Genomic DNA, 24,702 nt, shown 5'->3' on the forward strand with positions numbered 1-24,702 from the left:
CTCAGCGCCCCCCCTTCAGGTCTTTGTCTCTTTTGGCCCTGGGGATACCCCCCCCCGCCCCTTCCCATTCCCCAACTCACACTCAAGAGTCTTCCCCCAGGAGACAAAAGCGGAGAGATCATCCCTCTCCACCATTATGTTATCTTTTAGTTTCTGGCTCCTTGTTGAATCTCTCCATGTGAGGCCTGATGCCCAGGCATATAGGCCTACCCCCAAATCCGTAAGTTTGCAATGACTTTGTTGTTGTTGTTTAAATACACACACACACACACACACACACACACACCCTTGGTTTATTTAGCCACAAAGCATCCTGCCTATTATCAGTTCTGTGTGTGCGCGCGCGCGCGTACACACACACACATACACACACACACACACACCACCCCATTTGCTTTTGTGCTGTTCAGGGGTTGGAGTAGAACGTATTTGGTGGCAGGGGCTTTCGGAAAGCTGCTGGCTGTTTCCATCTTCTTTCCCAACTCTGCTGGTGTCCACTTTCTCTAGTAATTATAGTGTGTATCCCCCTGCCTGTAAGAAGCTGGGCTTGCCAATGTTTTAGCCATCAGAGGAACTGAATAAAAAGATGAGAAGAGAGAGGATGAAAGGAAAAGAGAGGGCCTCAGAGAGAGAAGCAGCAGTAAGATCCCTTTATGAGGGGGGGGAGTTGAGGCAGAGCCCAAGGAGGGGATGACAGGGAGAGACAAAGGCCAGTCAGAGGGGCAGAGAGGCTGTCCTGGGATTAGGAGCTCCACAACTTGCATGGGTACACACACACACACACACACACACACACACACAGAGTTAAGTGACAAGGAGGGAACTGGGAAGGGAACCACTCACTTTATCCCCTTCTCTGTCAAAGAGAATGTCTCTGTGATGGAAGGATGTGTTACCCCTACAGATGAAAAGGCCCTCAGGCCAAGGGCCACGTTGCCCCCAAGGAGAGGGGCAGCCTAGTAAGCGAGCCCAGAAGTGAATTTCTGGAGCTACTAAGTCTTTCCCGGGACTCAGTTCAAACTCCCTGAAGATAGAGAGGCAGAGTATGAGAAGACAAAGAGGCCGTGAGAAAGGGACAGAGACGGCAGAGATGGTTATTAGAAAGGGTGCGGAGAGAGAGGGAGAGAGAGACATGGAGAAAGAGCCCAACCCTTTGGGGAGGGCAGCCACAGGGAGAGGGGAGGGCTGCAGGGGTCTGGAAGCTCCTCCAGACTCGGTGCTTTCTTTACAGGCAGCTGCCCAAAGCTGGGGCCGTCCCAGAAGCAACTGCCTCTCGAGTAGGCCCTTGGGGGTGCTAAATCAGGTCTGAGGCAGCTGGGGCAGGAACTGAAGTGTCAGGGAATGGCCAAGACTACCTTAGCACTTTTCCACGGCTCCCGCCAGTAACTTAATGGCTGGAATCTCCCAAAACAGAATTCCACCGCGGCGGTGGGGGGGGGGGGTAGCAGGCGGTGGATTTGGGTCAGACACCTGGGCCCTGGAACCCTTCCTCGGCCTCTCTTCCCCCTGGCGGGTTTGGTCCCTCCTTTCCCCCTGTAGGGACGCGGAGAAGAAGTTGATCTGCCAGCCGCCCAAGAACTCTCCCTTTCACCTCCAATCCACATCTCCTCCCTGGAACCCCCAGCCTGAACCGACGGACGCTGCCCTCACTGATCTCCTCCCTCCCCCATCTTTCAGGAAAGAAAAGGAAAAAGGGGAAGCAAGCTCCTACCAGCCTAAGCAGCTTTAGAAAACTCCAGGGAACCTGGAAAATGCAAAGCCTCTCGCGCCTCTCTCTCGCACCAGTCCCTTTACCCCCTCGCCACCGCTCTCTCTCCCCACTGCGCACCCCCACCCCCATCCTCCCGTCCCGTCCTGCCCAGAACTCTCTGCCTTCCCCTCCCTTCTCCGCTGGGCCGGACATATGGAACCCATTTCGCTGGTGACATTGAAGAGCCGCCCGTGCGCCCGCCTTCCGCCATGGCGCCCCCGGCGCTCCCCGCGCCTCGCCGTGCCCCCTGTCACTCGCGGCTCCTCTCCCCTGGCAGCTCGGCCGGCTCTCGCGGCCCCGACCGGGCTCGGTGCCAGGCGCGCGCGGCCGCCCGCGGCCCCCACGCGGGCCCTCGCCGAGGGGGCGCTCCGGGCTCCTCCGGCCCCGGGGGGCCCCCCTCCCCGGCCGCGCCCCGAGAGCGCAGCCTCCGCGCGCGCCTCGCCGCCCCGCCGCCCCGAAGGCCGAACAAAGCCGGGGGCGGGGGCGGGGGCGGGGAGGGGGCGAGCGCTTCCGGGCCTCTCCCCGCGCCGCCGGCCGCTCCGGGGGCCGCCGGGGTCTGCACCAGCGCGATGCGGCCGGCTGCGGCCGGGGCGCCCCAGCCGGGGCCGAGGGACCCGGGCCTGGCAGTCGACTCCCGCGCGTCCGCTGCTCCCGGCCGCCCGCGGCCTGCGCCCTAGCGGGAGTCCGCCCAGGTAAGTGGGGGTGCGCAGCCCCGCGGCCCAGCGCGGGGAGTGTGGGGCGGGGGGAGGTCCGGCTAAGGGTGTGCGTGTGGGGCGGCCGAGACCCCAGCCCCTAGGTCTCTCTCCTGGGTCGGGAAAGAGGCTGGATCCGAATCGTGGCAGACAAAGATGTGAGCACCTTAAAGAGGCGGGTGGGTGGGTGCTGAGGGGGTAGAGGGATCCGGGTGTGCAGGGCAATGTGGAGGAATGTGGGGCTGCTCGCCGCCCCGCCGCGGGTGTGTGGACGGGAGCCGGGTTAGGGGATGTGGTGGGGGGGGGGGTCTCTCCGGCTTCGGAAGGGAGTGTTGGAGGCTGGGGAGGGTTTTCCAGGGGAGCCGGAAGCTGTGGGTTGTGGAGGAAATGTGGGGGCATCTCCTAGAGTTGGGGGGACAGCTGGGCCCTGCTCCCACAGCCCAGCTGCCATCCTGGTGAGCCTTTTAGCACCTGGCGGGTTATTTGAAGCTGAAACTACAAGGGGTTGCGGTGAGGCCGGGTGTTAAACTGAGAAGGTAGGAGAGGGGGTGATTTATGGCTTCAGAGAAGCTATGTTTACTCCGGGACTGCTCTGGAAACCAAAAACCAAACAGAGCAGAGGCGGGAGGAGCCCCTCTCCTTGTAGTGGGAGACGATGCCAGGCTCACTGGCTGGGATTTATTTTCCCAGATGTGGGGAGATGGTGGGAACCGTCCCTTTGCAGGCGCAGGATGCGGTGGGTCTGTGTGATGCAGAAGGAGAGTGTGCAAGCGTGCACACGTGGAGGTGTGTTTGTGTATTGTGTGAGAGCGTCCGCACACTGGGGCACACGTGCGCTCGGGCTGGGGTCTGTGGGGGTACAGCATCGCCTTGGGAGTGGGCACACAGGGAGCTGGGAGGGAGGCTCCGTGTTCTCTGGTCCTGGTACTCTGTGATGTGATAGCTCTTTCCGCGCTTTGCTGCCCGGTCCTCTCACCAGGCTCTCCCCACCCCTGCCCCCTGCCCCCTGCCCCGTGCTTTCTTTCCTCCCACAGCCACATGCAGCACAGTCCACTTGGCCTGGTCCCTGGCCCCTCTGTGCCATCTGCCCACGCTGCCTGATCTTCCCTTTGAACCTTTAACTTTGCTATGGGAGACTAAGGAATTAGTGAGCATGGCTGCGTGGAGAGGGGGGAGGGGAGCGGGAGAGAAGAAAAGGGCCTGGGGTGGTAGCCGATATCGGTGCTTGGACACTGGGCCTTGGCAGGCTTGAGTTCACCATTACTTCTCCAATTCTCCCGAAGTCTCTGCTTGGGAAGGGACAAGTGAGCACAAAGTGGAACAGAGGAAGGGAGCCATGCAGGATGCTGGGGGGGTGGGGAGAGAAATATTTTGGCCCCAGATAGTTATGTCCTCAGGCCAACTGGTGGCTCTTGCATTTCTTTCTAGAAGCCTGGCTTTGCCTGGAAATTGTTTTGCATTAAATTTTCTCAGCCGCAGAATTATCTTTCCTCGCCTCCAGCTAAACTTGCATTTTTCCACCAGACACTTGGGCCCCGCACCAATGAAATCTGAGAGGAAGCGGCTGGGCCCTAAGTGGCCGTAATTTAATTGATTTTATCATAAATCATCAACTTGATGAAGAACCCGAGGTTTCAGTGAAGTAAATTGATATTAATGGGAGTTTCTTGAAATGCAAACTCCGCTGCATTGTTGGGCATCTCGAGCTGGGGAGGTGGATTTCATGTGTCCCAAGAGCAGAGAGCCTGGACCTGGAACCCGTGTTGGGGGTTAGGGGCATTAGGGGGTCGGGAAAGCAAGCTGTGAGGGGTGCTGCCAGAGGGCCTGTTTCTGTGAGGGAGCGAGGCAAAGAATGGAACTTTCTTGGGGAGGGAGCAGAATCTGACTCTGAACCCTGCTGGTCATCTTGGGAATGCTGGTCTCCAACTGGTGGGGGTGGGGGGGGCAGTTAGGGAGGCCGGTAGGTGTGTGGGCAGAGTTGGGGGTCGGGTGGGAAAGCCAGGCTGGTACAATGGGTGCATTGACTCCTGGTTAAAAATTGCCAGGTCAAAGCCTTCCCCTTCTAATTACACAAATTAATTATTTACTGTTCAGGTTGCTGTCCAAAAATAGCACTTTTGATTTGGTGATGAAGGTAGAAAACCACCCCCCCCTCCACGCACAACACACACACACACACACACACACACACACACACACACACACAGAAAAGCGGTTAAAACCGTGCATGAGCCTCTGTGGGGGCAAGGACAACCAGGAATGGGGTGGGGGCTGGGCAGTGGGGGTGTCCCATTTAAATCCCAAGAAGAAATATTCTGCTTTTGCCAGAGATGGTGCCCATTATTGTCTGAACTCAGTTTACTACTGTGCAATAATGGTCATTCGCTTTTACGTTAGCACACAGAGAACCACAAGCTGTCAGTCCAAAAAAGGACCTTAGAGATCATTTAAGCCCAATCCCTCCCCTCCACACATGTTCTCTAACTTTATAGAGGGGACACTGAGGCCCCAGGAGTTCACTGCTTCAGAGCACATAGCCAATCTGGAATGGCTAGAAGCCTAGCCTCCCAATTGCTACGCCTATGCCAAATTTTTAGACAAACCACTTCCTGGCTCTGAGCCTCAGTGTCCCTGTCTGTAACAGTAGCAGGGGTAGGGCAGGACAGTGTCTGAGTTCTCCCTAGGTGTAACCTGGGGTAACTCTCTAGTGCTTGGGGTCCTGAGAGCATCTGGGTATAGAAGTTACTGCACACGCTTATTTGCAATATACAGGGAGTTTGTGTTCACCCAGAGCAGTGGATAGTTACTCTGACTGGCTCTAGGAAATCTATTAGAATCTGGACCATTCTTCCTCTTGAAGGTGTCTTTATTCTCAGCAGAGAAGCCCAGGCTGAGAGCAATAGAAACAGAAGGCAGTGGAGAGGGGCTGGCTAGCTGGGTTGGACTGGGATTGGCATTTGGGGGTGAGGGGCTAAGGAAGAGGAGGGTTCCCCTCACAGAGCAAGGTATTTTCCTTGACAGGCACCGGGCTGAGTCTGGAGCTGTTCAAATTTCAGCTTTTGAAATTCTTCCTACTCCAGCCCAAAGACTGAATTATGGTTTCAGAATTTAGATTCTGTAATGGTAGGCCACTGTCTGTCCCCCAGCCTCACTCTGACCCCAGGGCCTTTGAGCCCTCTCTTTTTGGGAGACGACACACACAGGGTGCCACAGCACTGTATCAGGTCTCCTCCCTGGGCAGCCAAGACAGGAGGCTTATGAGGTGGATGAGCCCCTGCCCTATTCTTTTTTTTTTTAATTTTTTAAATGTTTTTATTTATTTTTGAGACAGAGAGAGACAGAGCATGAGCAGTGGAGGGGCAGAGAGAGAGGGAGACACAGAATCTGAAGCAGGCTCCAGGCCCTGAGCTGTCAGCACAGAGCCTGACACGCGGGGCTCGAACTCACGGACTGGACTGTGAGATCATGACCTGAGCTGAAGTCAGACGCTCAGTCTGATGCTCAACCGACTGAGCCACCCAGGCGCCCCACCCCCTGCCCTATTCTTGCTCTTGTCTTCATCTCTTTTCCCAACTGAAAGTAGATAACACTGGAAAGAGGAGAGGGCTTCTCAGAAGTTGCATAGTTGTGAGAGGGAGATTTCTTATAGGGTCAGGGACATGGGAGGCCAGCAGGGGACCAGAGGTTTCCAGACTGCCTTGGGAAGTGTGGCCAGGTACATGAGTTCTGATGGAGGAGTGAGAAGAGATGGGCAGAACTTTTTGGGGTTCTGGAAATCAGAAGCTCTGTTTTGAGAGGTGGGGGGCGGGGACTCAAAGGGCTGGCAGGTCCAGACTCTGGCCCTATCCTATTCTGACTCGGGGGGTGGGGGAGTGGGGGGTTATATTTGGAGGCAATTGGGAAGGCCTTCCGCTGATTGGTCATTAATCCGGTGAGTTATTGTCTGCTAAACAGAGGTCACAGGGAGAGAGACATCCAATCTGTCAGGAGAGACCTGCGCAGTCGCTGGCAGCAGGCTGGGCCCCTGTCCTCTCTTGCCTGCCTCTCCCTCCCTTCCCCAGCAGCCCACCTCCTCCCCAAGCTGTCCAAGATTCGCCCTTCTCCCTCTTGCCTTTTCCGGGCTGCCCACCTTTGTCTCGACACCCGCCAGCGTGGGGGGTTGCCAGGCCGGGACTGAGCTTCCAGATGCGGCGGGGACCCTGGATTCAGAACGGGTTCTTGAGCCCCCAGGGCGCCCGCCTGCTCCGGACTCCAGACTCGGCCCCGCGGCACCTCCATCGGCTCCGTATGGTCAGCGCATTCAGGCGGCCTCCGTGGTCACCGGGACACTTTGCGAACCCACGTGGCTGCCCCCCCCCTTTTTTTTCCTGCTTCCCCGTCGCGCCCCTACACTTTCGGGGCAGAGAGAACACAGCTTGCCTTTTTCTTCTCTGACCGTACTCCGTCTTCTTTCGATCCCGGCTTCCGCTGAGCCGGGTCTACACTGACCTCCGCGGAGGCACCGAATCTTCTCCTGCCCCGTTTCCCCTTTGTTTCCTCCCGCAAGGGCATCTTAGAGAGGTGGGGGTTGGGAATCCACAAACCAAGAGCCATCTTCATTAGCAATTTAATTTTACAACCGCCAGCTTTGAAATCTTTATTAATATTCAAGAAGAGATGGACATTCCGGTGCGTGTGTGTGTGTGTGTGTGAACTTCACACGAGTCCGCAGCGGCCACAAAGTTGGGGCAGTGAAGCTGGAAGAGTGTGGGACCCGGAGCCCAGACAGGACCAGAAAGAAACAGATCTCGAATCGCTTCGCACCCCCGCTCCCAGGTCCCCGCTTCTCAGTGAGCCGGGGGTTGGTTGAGCTGGGGGCCAGATCCTTGGTCTCCCCAAAGCTGAAACCAGAAATCGATTTTAAAGGAGCCAGCCATTTTGTCCTTATTGAGAGGAGAATTTTCGTTTGCTCTTTAATGGGTTTTATTGGGAGGGGGGAGAGAGAGAGACATGATCCCTCTAAGGCCTGGGAGGGTGGGCGCCAGGAATGGCTTAAAGAGGTTTAAAGTGCTCCTTGTCCCCTGATATTGAGTAGGGATTAGGAATGGAGGAGGGGAGTGCTGTAGGGAGTGGAAGAGGAAACTATGCCCATGAAGGGGGCTCTTCTCTCTAATATTTACCTTTATTATTAATTTCTGCCTTTGTTAGATTATCATAAAATCTGTCCTAATCTTTTCTCGAGTTTTCCTTTTCAATTTCTCTCTCACACACGCACACGGTAAGTTGCCCAAGTTTCCCTTCTTGGGTCCAGGAAGAAACTGGCCACTCCTCTCTCTGGTCTGCCCCTAAATCACCACTGTGTTGTCAGGAGTGAGAAACTCCTCTCCCCTGTCTTTTTCTAAACCCCGGTCTTCCCTCACACCCCTCTGATGTCTCCTACTCCGAGTCCCCTGGCCCAGCTCCTCACTGCCCTGCCTTTGCCCACCCAGTGGAATGGGTGCCGGCCAGGCTGCCTCTTTACCATCAGCCTCCCATCTCCCAGCCCCGATCAGGGGCAACCGGCCCGCCAGAAATCTCCAAGAAAGGAAGGAAAAAGGCAAGAAAGAAACCAAACTGGGATCTAATTGCCTCCCAAGCATTTCAAATGGACCTTGTTCTCCGGGTTTAATAAGAAGCCCCCACTCCATCTCTTACCGCATTTGGGGGGTGCGTGTCTTCTGAAAGTTTTCTCCAGGTTAGCTTTCTCCAGCCCCAGTCCTCTTTCTCGCCCCCATCCCACCGTGCCCCAGCTCCTTGTGTCACCAGAAGGGACCACAATGAGTTGAGGAGGCTCTGGGAGGGGAGGGGTCCGCTACTGTCTGGGGAAAGCATCGCAGCCCCAGTCTCACAGGCCCGCCTTGGGCTGGGTGCCCTCTAGGCTCTCTTTTATTCCTTGAGGCAAAGCTGTGCAGCCCCATAGCCACCAGGCTCTCCTCTTCTCTCAATTTTGCAATGACCTTCTCTAGCCAGTGGTAGCAACAGCTAGGAGAGCTGGAGGATCTGAGGTCCATTTTCGACTTTTAATTTGGGGGAGTCAGAGAAAAGACCCAAAGGTGCTGGTTCCCTTAAGCCTCTGGAAGCCTCCCTGGGCTGAGTCCCCAACCCACTAGGCCCAAAGCTGCATAGGTACCAACACTGTAGGCCCCTAACCAGGGTCTAGAAATCTCAGGACAGGCTCTGTGCAGCCACGTACACAGGCAGCCCTAATGGCTCTCTTTGAGGGTCCTGGCTTGAGCCGCAGCATCGGCTCTGGCTTGAGCATTTTCTTTTCTTGGTACTACTGATAAACAGAAAAATGGCCCCCACCCTTCATCCTCATGCACATCCCCCCCCCTTCCTTCAGCCACCAGCTCTCTAGGCAGGTGGTAGTAGGGTCCTTGGGGCATCACAGTGGGAGGTTCTGCATGTGGTTCCTGTTGCTGGAGGGCAGGGAGGCCATGGGTCCCACTCACCCTGTTCAGCAAGGCCCCCCAAAACTGGCTGCTTCAGCCCATGAAAACTGACTTAGCAGGCCCGGAAGAGGTAGGAGCTGGAGGAGACCCTGGGAGAATAGGACCCTTTCTCAGCCCAAAGCAGAGCTTGTGAGTGGGGAGCAATAGGGTGTGAGGGGAGCTTTGCCAGACACAGCCACCCTCTCCCGGAGGGGGACAATAGCTGGAACCATCTCTCACCTTTGTTCTCCCAGTCCCATCTCCTCTGGTGCGTCCAGATGGGAGAAGGCAAGCATTCTAACCAGGAGGTCACAGGGTAGTGGCTGGCTCTGTCTACTCCAAGTTAAAGAGAACAAGTTTTCCAAGCTGCCTTTATAGAAAAGAGAGACTCTCTGCGTTCTATTTCATCCCCTAAGTCCCGACTCAGCAGTTAGGCAGAGTTGCAAACACTCCTGCTTTGGGAAACGTCCTGGTCTTCTTTTTTGTCTCTTTCCTCCAGTGGGAATGGCTCTCCCCACCCCCGCCCCAAATCTGCAGACACCTACATTCTTGGCTCTTGTCTCCCTCCTACAGGCCTCCTTGCCTTTTCCTGCCCTTCTCAAACACACCCTAAGAAAAGTTTAGCTTTTGTAGTCTTCCTCATTTGTGCCAAGAGTCATAAATCTTGCAGAGCTAAGAGAAACAAACAGGTTTGTTCGGAACAATACTAATAACCACCCTTCTCTTCTGCCAGCGCATTTAAGATGAAGCCATTTTGGTAGTTCTTCTCACCTTCTCAGAAGTACAAATGTCCTTATCACCTCTTAGCCCCTTCTGCCTATCCCGAGGTGACAATCTTAACAGAAACTTCTCTGTTAAGTTCTTACAGCCTCTCTATTGCCAGCCGTGTCTGGAGCTCGAGCTAAACAGAGTCCCCCTTTTGTCACCCTCTCCTCAACCCCCCTCCTGCTGCAAGATGGTCCGGATTTTTAAAATAATCACTCACCGCTTGTTGTCTGTTCTCAAAAAAGGGGGGGTGTTTTTTAAAAAACGTCTGGCTGTCCCCCCTACCGGTTGGAAACTGGGCCTGGAGACTTGCAGGGAGAGAAGAGGAGTAGGGAGGGTGTGGGGGAAGAGAAGAGACAGACTGGGAGACTCAGAGTGTGGTTGGGGGGAAGCCAGGGTGAGAGGGCGGGAGACCCAGCCACCAGTCCCAGAGGAGTGAAACTACTTAAAAAAAAAAAAAAAAAAAAAAAAGCCTTGGTGTTGCCATTGCCAATGAATGCAGAGAGGCACCCAGCACCCCCACCCCCAGACACCTTGGGTGCCTTTGACTAGGCCTCCCCACCTACTTCTCAGTTAGCATAATGGCTTATTAGTGGGGTGCGGGGCGGGAGGGGGGGGGAGCTGTGAACTCCACCAGCTTTCCCTTGCCCGTGCTCTCCTCTTCCTCCCCCGCCAAAATCTCAATTTAAAAATTTACCTGTTCTTTAAACAAACAAACAAACAAACAAACAAAAATCTCTGCCTTCTTTCCTTTCTCACTTTTTTTTCCGGGGGGGGCGTTAAAAAATTTCCCCGGCCCCCATCACCACCACCACCTTCCCTCCTTATCTGGCATCTAAGCTTACTAAAGGGGGAGTGGTGGGGGTGTGTGTGAGCTTGTGTGTGTGTGTGTGAGTGTGTGTGTGAGTGTGTGTGTGTGTGTGTGTGGTTTTTTTTTTTTTTCCCTGTGCAAAAGCAGAGGCCATTGTTACGGAGAGTAGGGCGTACCAGTCTTGTAGGGCAACCACACTGTGGCGGCTTGGCCAAGCCGGAGCCCGGAGCTGGATTCTCAGCGAGCTGAGCCGCTCCAGCACCTTTCGGTCTTCTTCTATTTTTTTCCCCCGCTCCCCCACCCCCCTCCCTCCTGCGCACCCCCGCTCCTAAGCCGAGTGAATTGAAGCGGACGCCGCGCGGCTCCACCGGCCGCTCTGCCCCTCGGGCTCCCCAGCCGGGGTGGCTACTGGGGGGGGGGCGACGCAGCTTTAAACAGTGGTCTTTTTTTCCTTTGCCTTCAAGGAGGGGAGATTTCTCGCCTGCCGCTCGCGCTGGGGCTCGATGTGAATATATATTATGTCTGCCTGTTCTCCCCTCGTCGGTGGCTAAGGTAAGCTGGACTGAAATAGGCTATCAGTTTGTGAATGGCGGAGAGTATGTCTCAATGATTTATGGCCCATATGACTCCAATCTCGGTTCAAGAAGAGTTCACAAGCTTTAAGCTTCCTTCCACGCAGCGACTCTCCTCTCCTCTCCTCTCTCTCTCTCTCCCTCTCTCTCTCTCCCTCCCCCCCCCTCCCCCCCTCCCTCTCTCTCTCCCTCTCTCTCCCCCCCCCCTTTTTCTTCTCTCCTTTTCTCCTCTTTTTTCTTTCAGCAGCCAGAGCCAGCGCTGAATTTCCCCCCGGCTGCTAAGAAGAGCCTAAGCTTTCTCTCCTTTCCTTTCTTGTTCTTTTATTTTTCTTCCTTCCACTAATTTTTTTTTTTTTTTAAGTCCTGGAAGGTGGCCTATCCCCTCTCTCCGGGCTTCCCCAGCTATTGTTACTGTCCTCGGCTCTTTTCAGGGGTGTGCCTGGACAGGTGGGGTTCTTGGGGTGGCTCACCGCCCTCCTCCAACGAGACCCTGGGGGGAAGCCGGGAGCCACCGTCTCCCTCCCTCCCTCTCTCCCGAGAAGCCATATGGAGCCTGGATTTTTCCAACATGGAGGCAAGGGAAATAGACATGTTTGGCTTGGTAGAGCTGCTCCCCACCCCCTCTTCTCCTGGATCCCCAGATCTCAGATCCCCTCAGCACCTTCACCTCTTCTCACTGTCCCACCAGCCAGGCCTCTGCGCCCTCCGGTCGATCCGGGCCTGGCAAAGTCCCAGAGCGGAGTTGCTAAGGCGCCTTTTAATTCGGTTACCTCCAGCGCCCAAACTTGCTGCCCTCCGCCCGGTGTGCTTGGAACCTGCCGCCGCTAGCCGTTGAGGCGTCCTGAACGCTTTCTCTTCGCCTCCTTGGGCCAGCATAGCTAGTCACCAGCCACCGCGGCAGCAGTGGCCGAGACAGCCCGGAGGCGGCAGCCAGGGGCTAGCTCAGTCCACAAACCTCCCGGCCCTTTCTCGCCGCCAGCGGAGTCTCCATTCTTTCCTGTTACGTCTCTGGCTTCTCCGCTTCCCACACTCGCCTGGCCTCTGTCCTGCGATGGTTTGCAGGTTTATTGCAGGGGGAACGACAGGAATTTCGGCCCCAGGCGTCTAGTCAGATTATTGCTTTATCATCATCATCACCATCATCATCATCATCATCATTACTGCTGTAACAATCATTTAGACTAAATAAAGCCAGGGCCCAGCCAGCCAACCCCTTCCAACGTTTTTATTTCATTCTCTTCTCTATTAATAACAAACTCAACTGATGCCTGTTAATTAATTCCCCCTTCATCCAGGGCTGCTCTGAAGCTAATTTTGGTTAAATCATCAGAGGCTAATGGTAATAATAATAAAGGGATTGGGTCAGCCTGGTCAATTGAACTCCAGTTCTCCTCCCTGGAAGGACCTGCTGTTTGCAGACCCATGTGTATTTCCCAGAAACAAATTCTTCCCAGAAACCAATCGGAACTCAGGGCTCCCCGGCTCCCTTTTGAATGTGTATCTGTGCCATTAAGAAGGGGATTTATGTGTGGGAGGGACTTCTTCACCTGCACTCCTTTTATTTTATTTGCCTATTTTTAGTTTTCTTTGGGGTTGAACAGCTGGGCTGAATGAGATTTAAGTAGTCTAAACTCACATGTCAGAAGAGAGGGTCACTCTGGAGGTTTTATGAAATGTGATGATGAGAAATTGGGGAAGACAGGGAGGAAAAAAATGCAGTCAGAACTTTTAGAAGAAATATACAAAATCCTATGACAGCACGAACCTTTATTTTTTTTTCTGCACAGTTTTAAGCGTCTGCATTAAAATAATGATTTTTTTTTTTTTTGCCTCAGAAAACTTCAGTAAACAAGGTACCCTGTTTCCAACCCAGAGAATAATATTGTTCTAATTGCTCTGTGGACTTTTTTTCCTTTGGGAGAAGATGTCCTCAGTTAGGAAGTACTTTTGCGTCTCTTGGTAGTAAAGTCCAGCAGTTATACAGTTTTTCTCTCTTCTTCTTTTGGGGAAATCAAAGGACACAGACTGTCAAGGAAAGGGTGGGAAAAAATTAGGTCTGATGAAAAAAATGGAGCGGGGAGAGACCTGGGCCAAATGGTCACTGCACCAATCCGTCTGGCCAGGGAAATAGAAACAATCCTGCTCCATTTGGGGGCCCCATGGGGGCCGCTAGCTGCTAGCTGCTGGGTCCCAGACTTGGCTGAGCAAAGACTCAGACTGGAGGTGGTGGTTCCTCCAGGGCCAGGGAGGAGGCTCGGTTCTGCTGGCTCTGGAGGTTAAAAATGTTCAGGAAGTTTCTAGGGCAGGCTGTTGTTGTCTTCTTCGTGAGGTGGGTAGGGAAAGAGAGGATCCCTCACAGGAGAAGGTTCCCTGCTCAACTTGCTTCTCCTTTCTGTCTCTTTTGGAGATCCTTGGGGTTTTTTTCTCCAGGCTAGACTCTGCTTGGGTGACAGACCTAGATGGACCTGGAGGGAGGCAAAGACAGCAGGCAGGAGGCCTCTCAGCTCACAGGAGGGTGTTGATGATGTTTTTATTTTGGAGTCTCCTAGTCCCCCCCCTCCTTGAGCCACCCTATCCCAGAGTTAGTAGGGGGAGATAGGGAGAGGGAGGAGGAGAGGTCAGGGACTAGCCTGCAGGCAGGAAAGAAGCAATGGCCTTCCAGTAGTAAGATTGTGTACCTAGGCAGTCCCCGAAGGAGTAGAATCCTTATTTTTGAAGTGGAAAAAAAAATTTTTTTTAATTAAAGCACTGAAATAAGAAAAATCCATTTCAGGTCAGGAAAGTGGCCTCAGCATCTGCTTTGAAGATGTTGGGGTTGGGGAGAAGAAAAAACCCTATTGATGTCAGTTCCCTTTTCAGCTCCTAAGATGGATTCGAGCCCCAGTCCTCTTCTCCCCCTTGTGTCTCTTCTCTCACCCCACAGGTCAGCAGCTCCCAACGGACTCGGGAGGAGGGGGGCAGAAAGGGGAGGGGGGGGGGTCCGGCGCCTCACGTGACCCCCGCGGGTGCCAATGTCCGGTCGTGAGGGTATCAGGCTCTTGCAAGTTGCCACCCACTGCCCGGGCCTCGCTCAGCGATGCAGAAAGCCACCTACTACGACAACGCCGCGGCAGCACTCTTCGGAGGCTACTCCTCGTACCCTGGCAGCAATGGCTTCGGCTACGAAGGTCCCCCCCAACCCCCCTTTCAGGCCGCCACGCACCTGGAAGGCGACTACCAGCGCTCGGCGTGCTCCTTGCAGTCCCTGGGCAACGCCGCCCCGCATGCCAAGAGCAAGGAGCTCAACGGCAGCTGCATGAGGCCCGGCCTGGCCCCCGAGCCCCTGCCCGCCCCGCCCGGCTCACCCCCGCCCAGCGCCGCACCTACCAGTACCACTAGCAACAGCAATAATGGGGGCGGGCCCAGCAAAGCCGGCACCCCCAAGTGCGTTCCTGGCTCCAACTCCACCCTCACCAAACAGATATTCCCCTGGATGAAAGAGTCAAGGCAAACGTCCAAGCTGAAAAACAGCTCCCCCGGCACAGGTACCAGCTCTCTGCCTTCCTCGTCGTCAGCTTTTGTCCAGGCCAGGAATGTCACTGTTATTCTAGCACCCAGCCCCTAGGCGCCCAGGCGGCGGCCGGGGAACAATATCAGGTGGCGGCCCTGCAGCGGCGCTTTTCCCGTAGCCCCCACCACCTGATGACCCCTGACCCCGCCAACACCCTCTCCCTCCAGCCACCCTTCCTTCACCTGAGCTGCCGAGAGCTCCAGAAGGCCAGGCGCTCGGACTCAGCCCTTTGCAAGGCCGCAGAGCCACGAGACGCTGCCAGTAGACGCAGAGTCGCCAACGATTGATTATTATTAAGTATGATTACTGTGGGTATTAATCACAATCGCTCGGGCCGCCCGGGGTCCCGGCCTCCAGGCAAGGCAGCCTCTTCGACCCACACTTCGGAGCCCTGCCCCCGAATGTTCAGATTCCCCCAGGGGTTCTCCTCGGCCGCCCACCTAGTCCACAGGACCCCGGCAGGAAGTTTGTGTGTGTGTGTGGGGGGGTGTCTTCCCAGAACCTGGAGTTGGTGATGGGGGAAGAAAGCGCGCGCGAGAAAACCCAGCTCTAAATAAATGGCCATGCGGCTCTGTCTGCGTGACATGATCAAATTTTCATAAGCTGGGGCAGCAAGAGGAGAACAGGTCTCTTAATAAATGCCACTATTATAGAGTGTCCGCTAATGCGACGGGCGTTGGGGGGGTGGTGAGGAGGAGGCGGGGACGAGAAGGGGAGGGCGGCGGGAGCTCCGAGTCCAGGCCTGGATTTATTAAGAAACCATGCATTCAATTTCGGCGTGTTCAGTAATTATCTTTTATTTCATTTTGTCCCCTTCCCACCCCTCCCCCTCGGATCCAGCGGAGGGCGGAGGCGGCGGCGGAGGCGGCGGCAGTGGTGGCGGCGGGGGCGGCGGCGGCGGCGGCGGGGGAGGGGACAAGAGCCCCCCGGGGTCGGCGGCGTCCAAGCGCGCGCGGACGGCGTACACGAGCGCGCAGCTGGTGGAGCTGGAGAAGGAGTTCCACTTCAACCGCTACCTGTGCCGGCCGCGCCGCGTGGAGATGGCCAACCTGCTGAACCTCAGCGAGCGGCAGATCAAGATCTGGTTCCAGAACCGGCGCATGAAGTACAAGAAGGACCAGAAGGCCAAGGGCCTGGCCTCGTCGTCCGGGGGCCCCTCCCCTGCCGGCAGCCCCCCGCAACCCATGCAGTCCACGGCCGGCTTCATGAACGCCTTACACTCCATGACCCCCAGCTACGAGAGCCCGTCCCCGCCCGCCTTCGGCAAAGCCCACCAGAATGCCTACGCGCTGCCCTCCAACTACCAGCCCCCTCTCAAAGGCTGCGGCGCCCCGCAGAAGTACCCCCCGACTCCGGCGGCCGATTACGAGCCCCACGTCCTCCAAGCCAACGGGGGCGCCTATGGGACGCCCACCATGCAGGGCAGCCCCGTGTACGTGGGCGGGGGCGGCTACGCGGATCCGCTGCCGCCCCCTGCCGGCCCCTCCCTCTATGGCCTCAACCACCTTTCCCACCACCCCTCGGGGAACCTGGACTACAACGGGGCGCCCCCTATGGCCCCCAACCAGCACCACGGACCCTGCGATCCCCACCCTACCTACACAGACCTCTCCTCTCACCATGCGCCTCCTCCTCAGGGTAGAATCCAAGAAGCGCCCAAATTAACACACCTGTGATCGGAGAGGGGCCGGGGGGCCGGGGTGGCGGAGGGGCGAGGTCTTGGGGTGGGTGAGAGCTATGAGGGGCGCAGGCCGTGCGCTCTGAGGGGGCAGCCTGGAGGTCTGAAATAGGGAGGCAAGGAGGCGAGAGCCACACTTGCTGCTGGGAAGACCCGGGCTGGAGCCCCTTCCCCTCCCCCTGGCCTGAGAAGTTGCTTTGTAAGGTCCTCCAGTCCTTGTTCGGTCCGCCTGCCAACCCACTGGAGAGAAATCCACAGCCGACTGTGGAGATGATCCCCTCAACCCTAGGCCTCCAGCAATACCCAGTTAGGAGATAGGGAAACAAGGCAGAGAAGCACATTTTAAAAAGCAGACAAGATGGCTAGGCCATCACCAACCAACCAACCAACCAACTTACCTTCCATCTCTGTGAGTAATTCCTCCAAATCTTGATTTTTTTTTTCCTTGCAGTTCTCCTTTAAAAAACAAACAAAAAAAGAGAGCCCATTTCAAAACCAAGGGCCCAAAGCACGCTCCCCTCCCACTTTCCTGAAGCCTCAAGTTTCCTCCCACCCATGTGAGGTTTCTGGGGGCGCTCCCTCCATTTTTAGCCCCATAGTTTCTGCTTTAGGACATTCATGTCTACACCCCGCCCCCATCTATTACAGTTTTCAGAGGGCTCAGGGATGGCGAGAGATCCTGAAAGTCAGAGCTGTCTATATTATAAATATATATATATTTTTTCTTTTATGGAACGCTGGGAGGTCAGAGCAGGCAAGGTGTCAGGACTGAAGCTTTGTCCATTCTGCTGTCTCCCATCTCAGCTCCAGGACCATCCCCCTCTCTCCACAGAAAGCAATCGGGCGACACGAGGTTCTACACTTTTCTTTTCTTCTGTTGCTCTCTTGACTTAACGTGAAAACAGGGTATATTTTAACAAACTGTCTGTCCCAGGCAGGGGCTGCAGCTGGGCCTGTGCGCCTCGCTCAACCCCCTGTCAGGACACTTTTGTTGCACTTAGAGTTTACATTTTAATGGATATAAAAACAACTGTGAGAGATGCTTGGGTCTGCAGGAGTCCGGCATCGCTCAAGAAGTGTGTGTTCTAGTGAACATTTTCATATATATTTATTGGTTATAGCCTGTTAAAATATTTTCTTTTTTGTATTATTTATCCCCCCCCACATTATGTATTTATATGAGGGAAAAAAAATGACAAATTGTACTTTTTTAGTATTTACTTGTTATAAAGGACGTTGTGTTTCCTGTCATGTAAAACCAGCTATTTTAGTTATTATTGTACTCTAGAAAAGAGCTGTAGATTTATGTTAAACGCGTACTTATGAGCAATTGTAATTAGTTCTAAAAGGCATGAACTCAGCTCCTATTGTCATTGTATAGTCCTGAATTCGTAGAGTTAGAGTTAATTCCCTCTCGAAACTTTCTTTGTTCTTCCGTAGTTACTTTTTTCCTCACTTAAAAGGGTTGTCTGTCAAACAATTCTTGAATAAACTTTCTGTTATCAATTTTATCTTGTCCTGGTGGTCCGATTTACATAGCAGGGGGAGGCTGCTGACTGCCAAACTTCCCCCAAGGAAAGAAGGACGTCGAAGACCCTATCTTGGCCTCTCCGTTTTTCTCATTGACCTTTTGTCCTCTCGTGCCTTTGGCCACAACTTCCTGGCCACACCTTCAACAACAACAACAACAACAACAACAACAACAACAACATCTGGCCGTTTACTGCTTCTTCCAAGGAACCTAAACTTCACAGTTCTCTTCCGGAGCTACAAAGAAGTCGTCACGTGACCCGAAGCCCAACCACCATTGGGTCTAAAATGAAAACAAAGGAAAATGATTAAAAAAAAAAAATCTGAGGCCTAGACTTCTCAGGTCAAACCTTAAAACTAAAGTGAAATTAAATCACTAAATAAAACTCGGGGCGGAGGGAGAGGAGGCGCTTTAGATTTTCCCTGCCAAGGAAAGGGGAGAGAGGGAGGAGGGAGGGCGAGGCGGTGGGATCCAAGCGTAAATAAAATGGTCCCCAGGCAAATGTGCAGCTCCGTTTCCACGATCCTTGGGAAAACTTCATTTCTTAGTCGTGGTTCCATAAAAGTTTTATCACATCGGAGCGAGGATAGAGAGGGTCTGTCAAAGATGAAATGTCACCGCCGCGTCGCTGGAGCCGATAAGAGCGAAGAGACAGGGCGGCTGAAATATGGAGCTAATTCGTTGAAAGAGAAGCGATGGCTGCTTGCTGAAGAGATGCATAATTCTAATTGTAAGCGATGCGCCCGCATTGCTTAATTAGGAGCATATATTTGGTGGTAGTGGGGTGGGGGGGGGGCAGTGTCAGTGAGAATCGTTCCAGGCCCTCAGCCTTAAAGCGAGGGCTGATTTTCATTTTTATGTTGCATCCTGGCAGTCCAAGGTTAGTAATTACAGTCTTTATGCAACAATAAATAACAATAAAAAAGCAACCTGAATTCTACCCCCCCCCCTCACCAAGTAGGGTTTTAACTGGACTCGGCTCATCCAAGCAGCAAGCAATTTAGCATCGGGTCAGGCTATAATTTAAAGGCATAAGAGCGTGCAAAGTTTGATTGGGATCAAATAACGCTCAAGGGTTTTTCTTTCTTTCTGTCTTTCTCTCTTCCTCTTCCCTGAATAACATTTTCTGAATGATGTAACTAGATGGAGCGCCATGTTTGGCTCTGGGGGTGGAGTGGATTGATTATTTATCTAGCACGAGAGAGGCAGGCCAAGAGAAGGAATTGAGCTTGAGTTTGAAAAACAGAGCTTTGGCCTGAAGCTGGAATTGCAAACGAAAAATAAGGGCCCACTTGGCTTTGGTGTCCTCCGCCCTTCTTTCTGCGGGCTTCCAGGCTCTAGCTAAGCAGCCAAAGTCGTGGGGGAAAATATCTGTGCTGTAAGATTCACAGCATAACAGGAGGCGGGGAAGCGGTGTCTCTGGGAAGGAGGGCTCTCTTGGCCCCTTTTAACACCCAACTTTTCTGCTGTTCTCTAATCTGGCCATAAAATCTGTCAGCAGGGTTAAAGAGAGCCGTATTTCCTGCAGGGACAGTCTCGGCCTGAACTGATGCGGAGAGAAGCGCTCTACTCTGCAGCCAGCTGGAGAGGCTGCGGAAAAACTTCCAGGGCTTCTCAAGGGGGTGAATGGAGGGAGAACCCTCTTTCAGGCCTCCCTGCACAACTTCCAGACAACTACTCTTCGGATTCTTCTGTGCCCACCTCCCCTCCCCCGCCCCATCCACACCACGTCCCCCGCCCCCCCCAAATGGCGAAAAGTGCCTTCTTTGGAGTGGAGTTGGACACAACGGTCTCTGGCCAGTTTGCCCAGTTCAGAGCAGCTCCTTCTGTTCTGAGCCCTCCGCAGCGGTCCACCTCCCGTCCCTGCAGCCCCCACCTACAAATCCCCTTTCTCTCTCCTGGCTCTCCTCTGGCCTTCTCGGTCCTTTTTAAATACTCACCGCCACCCACGCGGATGAATACTCACCGCCACCCACGCGGCTGTTACATTGACAGAAAGTTTCTAGTTCCAGCTCCCGGCTGAGTTGCCATTTCTCTGCTAACCAGCCTTCTCCTCCTTGCTGGGCAGCCGAGAGGAGGAGGGGGAGGGGAGGCCAGAGCCGTGGGAGTTCTCCACACAAACTTTCCACCCAACTCAGCGTCCTTCCCTCTGTCCCCATTGCCCATCTGTTTCCCTGCTCTCCCAGAATCACCTTTCTCTTTTGCTATCACCCCCACCCCCAGGCCTTTTAAAGGGATGTGGAATTTCGGCTGTTCCCTCGGCTTTCCCAAAGAGCCAAATTCTTTGATGCCATCGGAGGGAGCTGTCAGGGGGCTAAGATTGATCGCCTCATCTCCTCTCGGTCCCTCTGACCCACTTATTTAAAAATCTTCCCCCAGATCGACTTTTCATTTTCTGCTTTGAGATCTAGTTTCCCACCAATTGCTCCGGGGTGGGGGGGGGGCGAGTCTTGTGTCCCCTCTCTCCAGTACATTACAATACTCTCTAAAGTTCAGACTGTCTTGATCCCCTCAAAATAAAATTAAAAAAAAAAATCCTCCCCTGCCCCCTAAATGGAATATAATCTCAGTAGTCATTGTTGCCACCCTCTCCGTGCTCAGAGAATTCTTTCTTGCCAGGGATGATGATGATGATTAAAACTAGCACACTGGCAAAAATAGGAAGGGGGATTCTCTTTGTCCTGGGCGGGGATTCCTTCCCCCCAAACACTGGCCTGAGGTTTGAGAGTGCTCTAAGTTAAATCTCCTACTACCTTGGTTCTTGTTCATGTCCCTGGATATAGATACAGATACGGGCTTGAGGCTTGAGGGAGAGCATAGGCACTTTACACCCTGGCTGTTGTGGGGTCCTGAAAAGGAGTGAGATGGCTCCAGGTGAGGAAGGCAGGTGGACAAGTGCTGCAAACACTGGGCAGAGAAGGGAACTGAGACCACACAGCTTTGGCTGCCAGAGGCCCCAAAGAGCCCCTCACCATCTATCTCACTCCTCTGTGTCAGCCTGGGAGTGTCTGTCGATTTTCTAAGATTTATCTGTTGCTTTTGGGGGGGTGGGATGGGGATGGAGGTGCTGATGATTGTAAATCTCTCCTCTTCCTTATTGCACCTTAACACTGACCTTTCCCAAAGGATGGAAGTCTCTTTCTACTATCTTTTTCTTTCACTCTGAGATCCTCACTCAGCTTTCTTTCTTTCTTTCTTTCTTTCTTTCTTTCTTTCTTTTTTTTTAATGGGGGGAGAGTGGGGAAGATAATACGGCTGGCATTATAAAGAAAGCACTAATGTATTCTATTAAAAATATTTGGAAGAGAGGAAGACTTCTCCCTTAGATTCTCTTGTTTTCCACCTTTTGGAGCCTCCCATCTTCTGAAGGGGGTGAGAGAAAGGTTCCTCTAGCTTTTCTGGAGAAAGGGAAGCACTGGGGAGAGGGAGTGTAGGACTGGGGGCTCACGGTGTCCAGGTCGTGGTTCTCTAGAGTTTTTGAATCAATTAAAGCAAATAATGCTCTCTGTTTTCCACCAGGCCCAGACAAGCGATTGGCCGAGGCCAGTCCCGTGACCATGAATTCCCTGCAATTTCGCCGGAGTCCTGGGTTTAATAGAGAGAGTCCCCATACGCTTGTATTTATCAGCAATATACAATTATAAAGGCCCAAAATAAAAATAAAAAACAAAAACAAAAACAGAGAGAGAGAAAGAGCGAAATCTCCCCCTCCCAAAATCGCTCCATCACATAAACCTGGGGGGGGCAGGAGGGGGGGTCCCTTCCGATCCTCCCTCCTGACGCCCCCCCCAGCAGGCCCCCTCCCCCACCATTGAAAGCCATGAATTTTGAATTTGAGAGGGAGATTGGGTTTATAAACAGCCAGCCATCGCTCGCCGAGTGTCTGACTTCCTTCCCCGCTGTCTTGGAGACATTTCAAACTTCATCAATCAAGGAGTCGACATTAATTCCTCCTCCTCCTCCTTTCGAGCAAACCTTCCCCAGCCTCCAGCCCGGCGCCTCCACCCTTCAGAGACCCAGGAGCCAAAAGCGAGGCGAAGATGGGCCCGCTCTGCCGCCGCCGCCGCCGCTCCCCGCCGCCCCCTTGGTCCCCGAGTTCCCCTGGATGAAAGAGAAGAAATCCGCCAAGAAACCCAGCCAATCCGCCTCGTCTCCTCCAGCCGCCTCCTCCGTTTCGGCCTCCGGGGTCGGATCGCCAGCAGGTCGGTTAGCGGGGTAGGGGTGGGGTGAGGGGCAGCTAGAAGAGAGGGGGAGAAAGAGCGATGGGGGAGGTAAAAAGGGTGTCGAGCCTGTTGGGGATCCTTGCCCCATCCAGTCCAGGGATGAACAAGAAAAATACACTGCTGGGGTTCAGGCCTGGTTTTCTCTTTCTTCTTTCTTTCTTTCTTTCTTTCTTTCTTTCTTTCTTTCTTAACACTATAGCAGATTTTGGAGGCTGGTTGGGGAAGAGCCTTTTCTCTGTTAGAAAAAGGATTTGATTTAGCTTTTCACCTTTATCTGTACGGAGGAATCAAAGCGGTGTTGGGGATTGAACCTGGGCGCAGGAAGGGATTCAATCCCATTTCTCCCTGCTCTCAAAGAGGGGAATTTGAAAGCCAGGGAGGACAGGAGGTGAGGAATAATCTTTGTTAATGAACCCCCTCTCTCTGGGTTAAGCTCGAAAATGCCAAATTGAGGGCTCCACGCCAATGATTCGGGATGGAGGCTCTGAGGTTCTGGGGGCAAAAGGCAGCCGCTCCCTACCCCCTGCGTGGTCCGTGGGCGGCTCTCTGAATGCTGTGCCCTGACCCGGGCAGGGTCTGCGGGCGAGAGGGGGACGGGAAAAGCCGTGAGAGCGGGCCGCTTCGGTAGGCGGGAAGGGGGGGGGTGCTGCTGATACTGTTTTTGGCGGCTGGGGTGGTCTTCACCTAAGCTGAATGAGGTTGAGCAGGGGACACCGCCCGCTTTTGACACCCAGCCCTCTTTCCCTGCAGATGGTCCGGGACTGCCGGAGGCCGCCGGCAGCGGGGCGCGCAGGCTGCGCACTGCTTACACCAACACGCAACTGCTGGAGTTGGAGAAGGAATTCCACTTTAACAAGTACTTGTGCCGGCCGCGCCGCGTGGAGATCGCGGCCTTGCTGGACCTCACCGAGAGGCAAGTCAAGGTGTGGTTCCAGAACCGGCGCATGAAGCACAAGCGGCAGACGCAGCACCGCGAGCCGCCCGACGGGGAGCCGGCCTGCCCAGGCGCCCTGGAGGACGCCGGCGAGCCAGCCGACGAGCCCGCGGCCAGCCCTCGCCGCCCCTCCGCCTCCCGGCCGGCGCGGGAAGCCTGCTGTCACCCGCCCGAGGTCGCGCCGGCCCTCCCGGGCGCCCCGGGCCCCCAGCCTTTGACCGCTCACGTGGGGGGTAGTTTGCGCGCGGCCGCCAGGCTGGAGCCCGAGCCGTTGCCCGAAGACGCCTTCCCCGAGCGGCAGGATTCGCCTTTCCTGCCCGATCTCAACTTCTTCGCGGCCGACTCCTGTGTCCAGCTGTCCGGAGGCCTGTCCCCCAGCCTGCAGGGCTCGCTCGACAGCCCGGTTCCCTTTTCCGAAGAAGAGCTGGATTTCTTCACCAGCACCCTCTGTGCCATCGACCTGCAGTTCCCCTAACCTGTTTCCTCCTCCCGGCCGCTTCGACCCCCGTCCCCTCGTCCCGTCTGCTGGAAAACCCGAGGACCCCCCTCTCCCCCAAGTCGCTTAGACTTCTTTCTGTGTTTTGCTAAAATTCAGGTATTACTGAATTCGTGTTTAATCCATTTCCTTTCGTTCCTCTCTAAAATATTGGGCACTCGGGTGTCTTTTTAAAACACACAGACAAATTCCGTTCGGTAGACTCCTTCCAACGAAATCTCAGGAATAATTAAACTCTTGGGGGGGGGGCTTTCTTAAAAAAGAACTAGAGGAACTTGTTTTCCTCTCTCTCTTTTTAAGTTTTAGACCCGTAGATTATTTATTGAAATTCTTTAATAATAGGAAAAGGGGAAAGTATTTATTGTACATTATTTTCATAGATTAAATAAATGTCTTTATAATACGAAAACGAGTGTTTGTGTTGGAACCCCAGCCCCTTGCCCCGCACCTCCCTAGGCCCGCCCTCATTCCCTCGGGACCCGCGCGAGGCTGCCCGACCCCGCGTCGGCTAAGTCCGGGTGGTACAAAAGCGACCCTACTTGGCCACCGCTTCTCGACCCGCAGCTCGAGAGGAGTGGGGAGTTTGCTGGAATTATGTCACCTGCACACCCTCCAACAGATGGCCTTGGGTCCCGCGTCGGTGTTCCGGGGCTCTGCTTAGAGATCTAGGTGGGCGGGTGGAGGGAGAGGAGGCCTCGGGGACGCGACCGGGGGTCGTAGCAGGGGGCGCAGAGGTTTAGCCGGAGCGGGAGGGCTCCTAGGGTTCCCCAAGCTTCTGGCTTCAGTGCCCCCAAGCCGGGTGGAAAGGCTTTTTCGGGAACACAAGAAGCCTGGGGACGCGAGGCCAGGGGTCGTGGGCCGAGTGGCGTGGGGGTTGGGGGGTGTTCTCGGGAAGCAGGTTTCCAAACGGGTCAGGAAGGAGGCTCGCGGAAAAATGGAGCGAGGCCCGGACCCCAGTGCTCCTCGGTGCCCGCAGCCACTCTAGGGCTTCGGGGTCGGGAGGGCGTCCGAGGAGCGGCGGGGCCGCCAGCCCGGGGAGGCCCGCGCCGCCTCTGCAGGCGCTAGGCCTCCGGGGGCGGGAAGGAGGAGCGAGGAGAGCTGGAGGGCGACAGGACAGCCGTGAAGATGCTCAAAATGGCGCTGGGGCCGGGCTGCAGGGAGGGCGCGGGGAGAGTCGGTGGCCGCCATGACAGCCGCTTCGGGGCTCTGTCCCCGCGCCCTCCTTCTCCTTTCCGGACCTTCCAGGCCCCC

The 24,702-nt window shown here is 54.8% G+C and overlaps 2 protein-coding genes and 1 long non-coding RNA gene across 5 annotated transcripts in view; 2 read left to right on the top strand and 1 right to left on the bottom strand.

Moving 5' to 3' along the window:
- Window positions 1–17,778, top strand: part of HOXB3 (homeobox B3) — a 28,261-nt gene extending 10,483 nt beyond the window's left edge. Inside the window, exons 2-4 of the mRNA XM_030295239.1 lie at window positions 10,932–11,019; window positions 13,963–14,563; window positions 15,430–17,778. Coding sequence (XP_030151099.1) covers window positions 14,116–14,563; window positions 15,430–16,265 — 1,284 coding nt within the window. The 5' untranslated portion in view covers window positions 10,932–11,019; window positions 13,963–14,115 and the 3' untranslated portion in view covers window positions 16,266–17,778. The remainder of the gene's footprint in view (window positions 1–10,931; window positions 11,020–13,962; window positions 14,564–15,429) is intronic.
- Window positions 12,826–20,160, bottom strand: LOC115500672. Of its 3 annotated transcripts, none has more exons than XR_003964599.1 (4): window positions 19,765–20,160; window positions 17,895–18,080; window positions 16,666–16,723; window positions 12,826–13,064 (listed from the first exon to the last, which is right to left on the bottom strand). It is a non-coding gene; the product is annotated as an uncharacterized LOC115500672 (long non-coding RNA). The 3 variants fall into 3 exon arrangements; XR_003964597.1 differs by lacking the exon at window positions 12,826–13,064 and adding an exon at window positions 15,608–15,670; XR_003964598.1 differs by lacking the exon at window positions 12,826–13,064 and adding an exon at window positions 16,311–16,370.
- Window positions 20,161–21,389: 1,229 nt separating this feature from the next.
- On the top strand, window positions 21,390–24,427 carry HOXB2 (homeobox B2). Its single transcript, XM_030295243.1, has 2 exons — window positions 21,390–22,000; window positions 22,772–24,427. Exons 1-2 carry the CDS (start codon window positions 21,619–21,621, stop codon window positions 23,428–23,430), a joined length of 1,041 nt encoding a protein of 346 aa, XP_030151103.1. The 5' UTR covers window positions 21,390–21,618; the 3' UTR covers window positions 23,431–24,427.
- The last annotated feature ends 275 nt before the right edge of the window (window positions 24,428–24,702 follow it).

This window comes from Lynx canadensis, chromosome E1 (assembly GCF_007474595.2).
Source record: "Lynx canadensis isolate LIC74 chromosome E1, mLynCan4.pri.v2, whole genome shotgun sequence".
In the NCBI taxonomy this organism is placed as follows: domain Eukaryota; kingdom Metazoa; phylum Chordata; class Mammalia; order Carnivora; family Felidae; genus Lynx; species Lynx canadensis.

Coding starts and splice junctions, on each gene's coding strand:
- HOXB2 (XM_030295243.1), top strand. CDS start 21,619: ATGAATTTTGAATTTGAGAGGGAGATTGGGTTTATAAACAGCCAGCCA. Junction 22,001..22,771: donor CGGGGTCGGATCGCCAGCAG/GTCGGTTAGCGG, acceptor CTTTCCCTGCAG/ATGGTCCGGGACTGCCGGAG.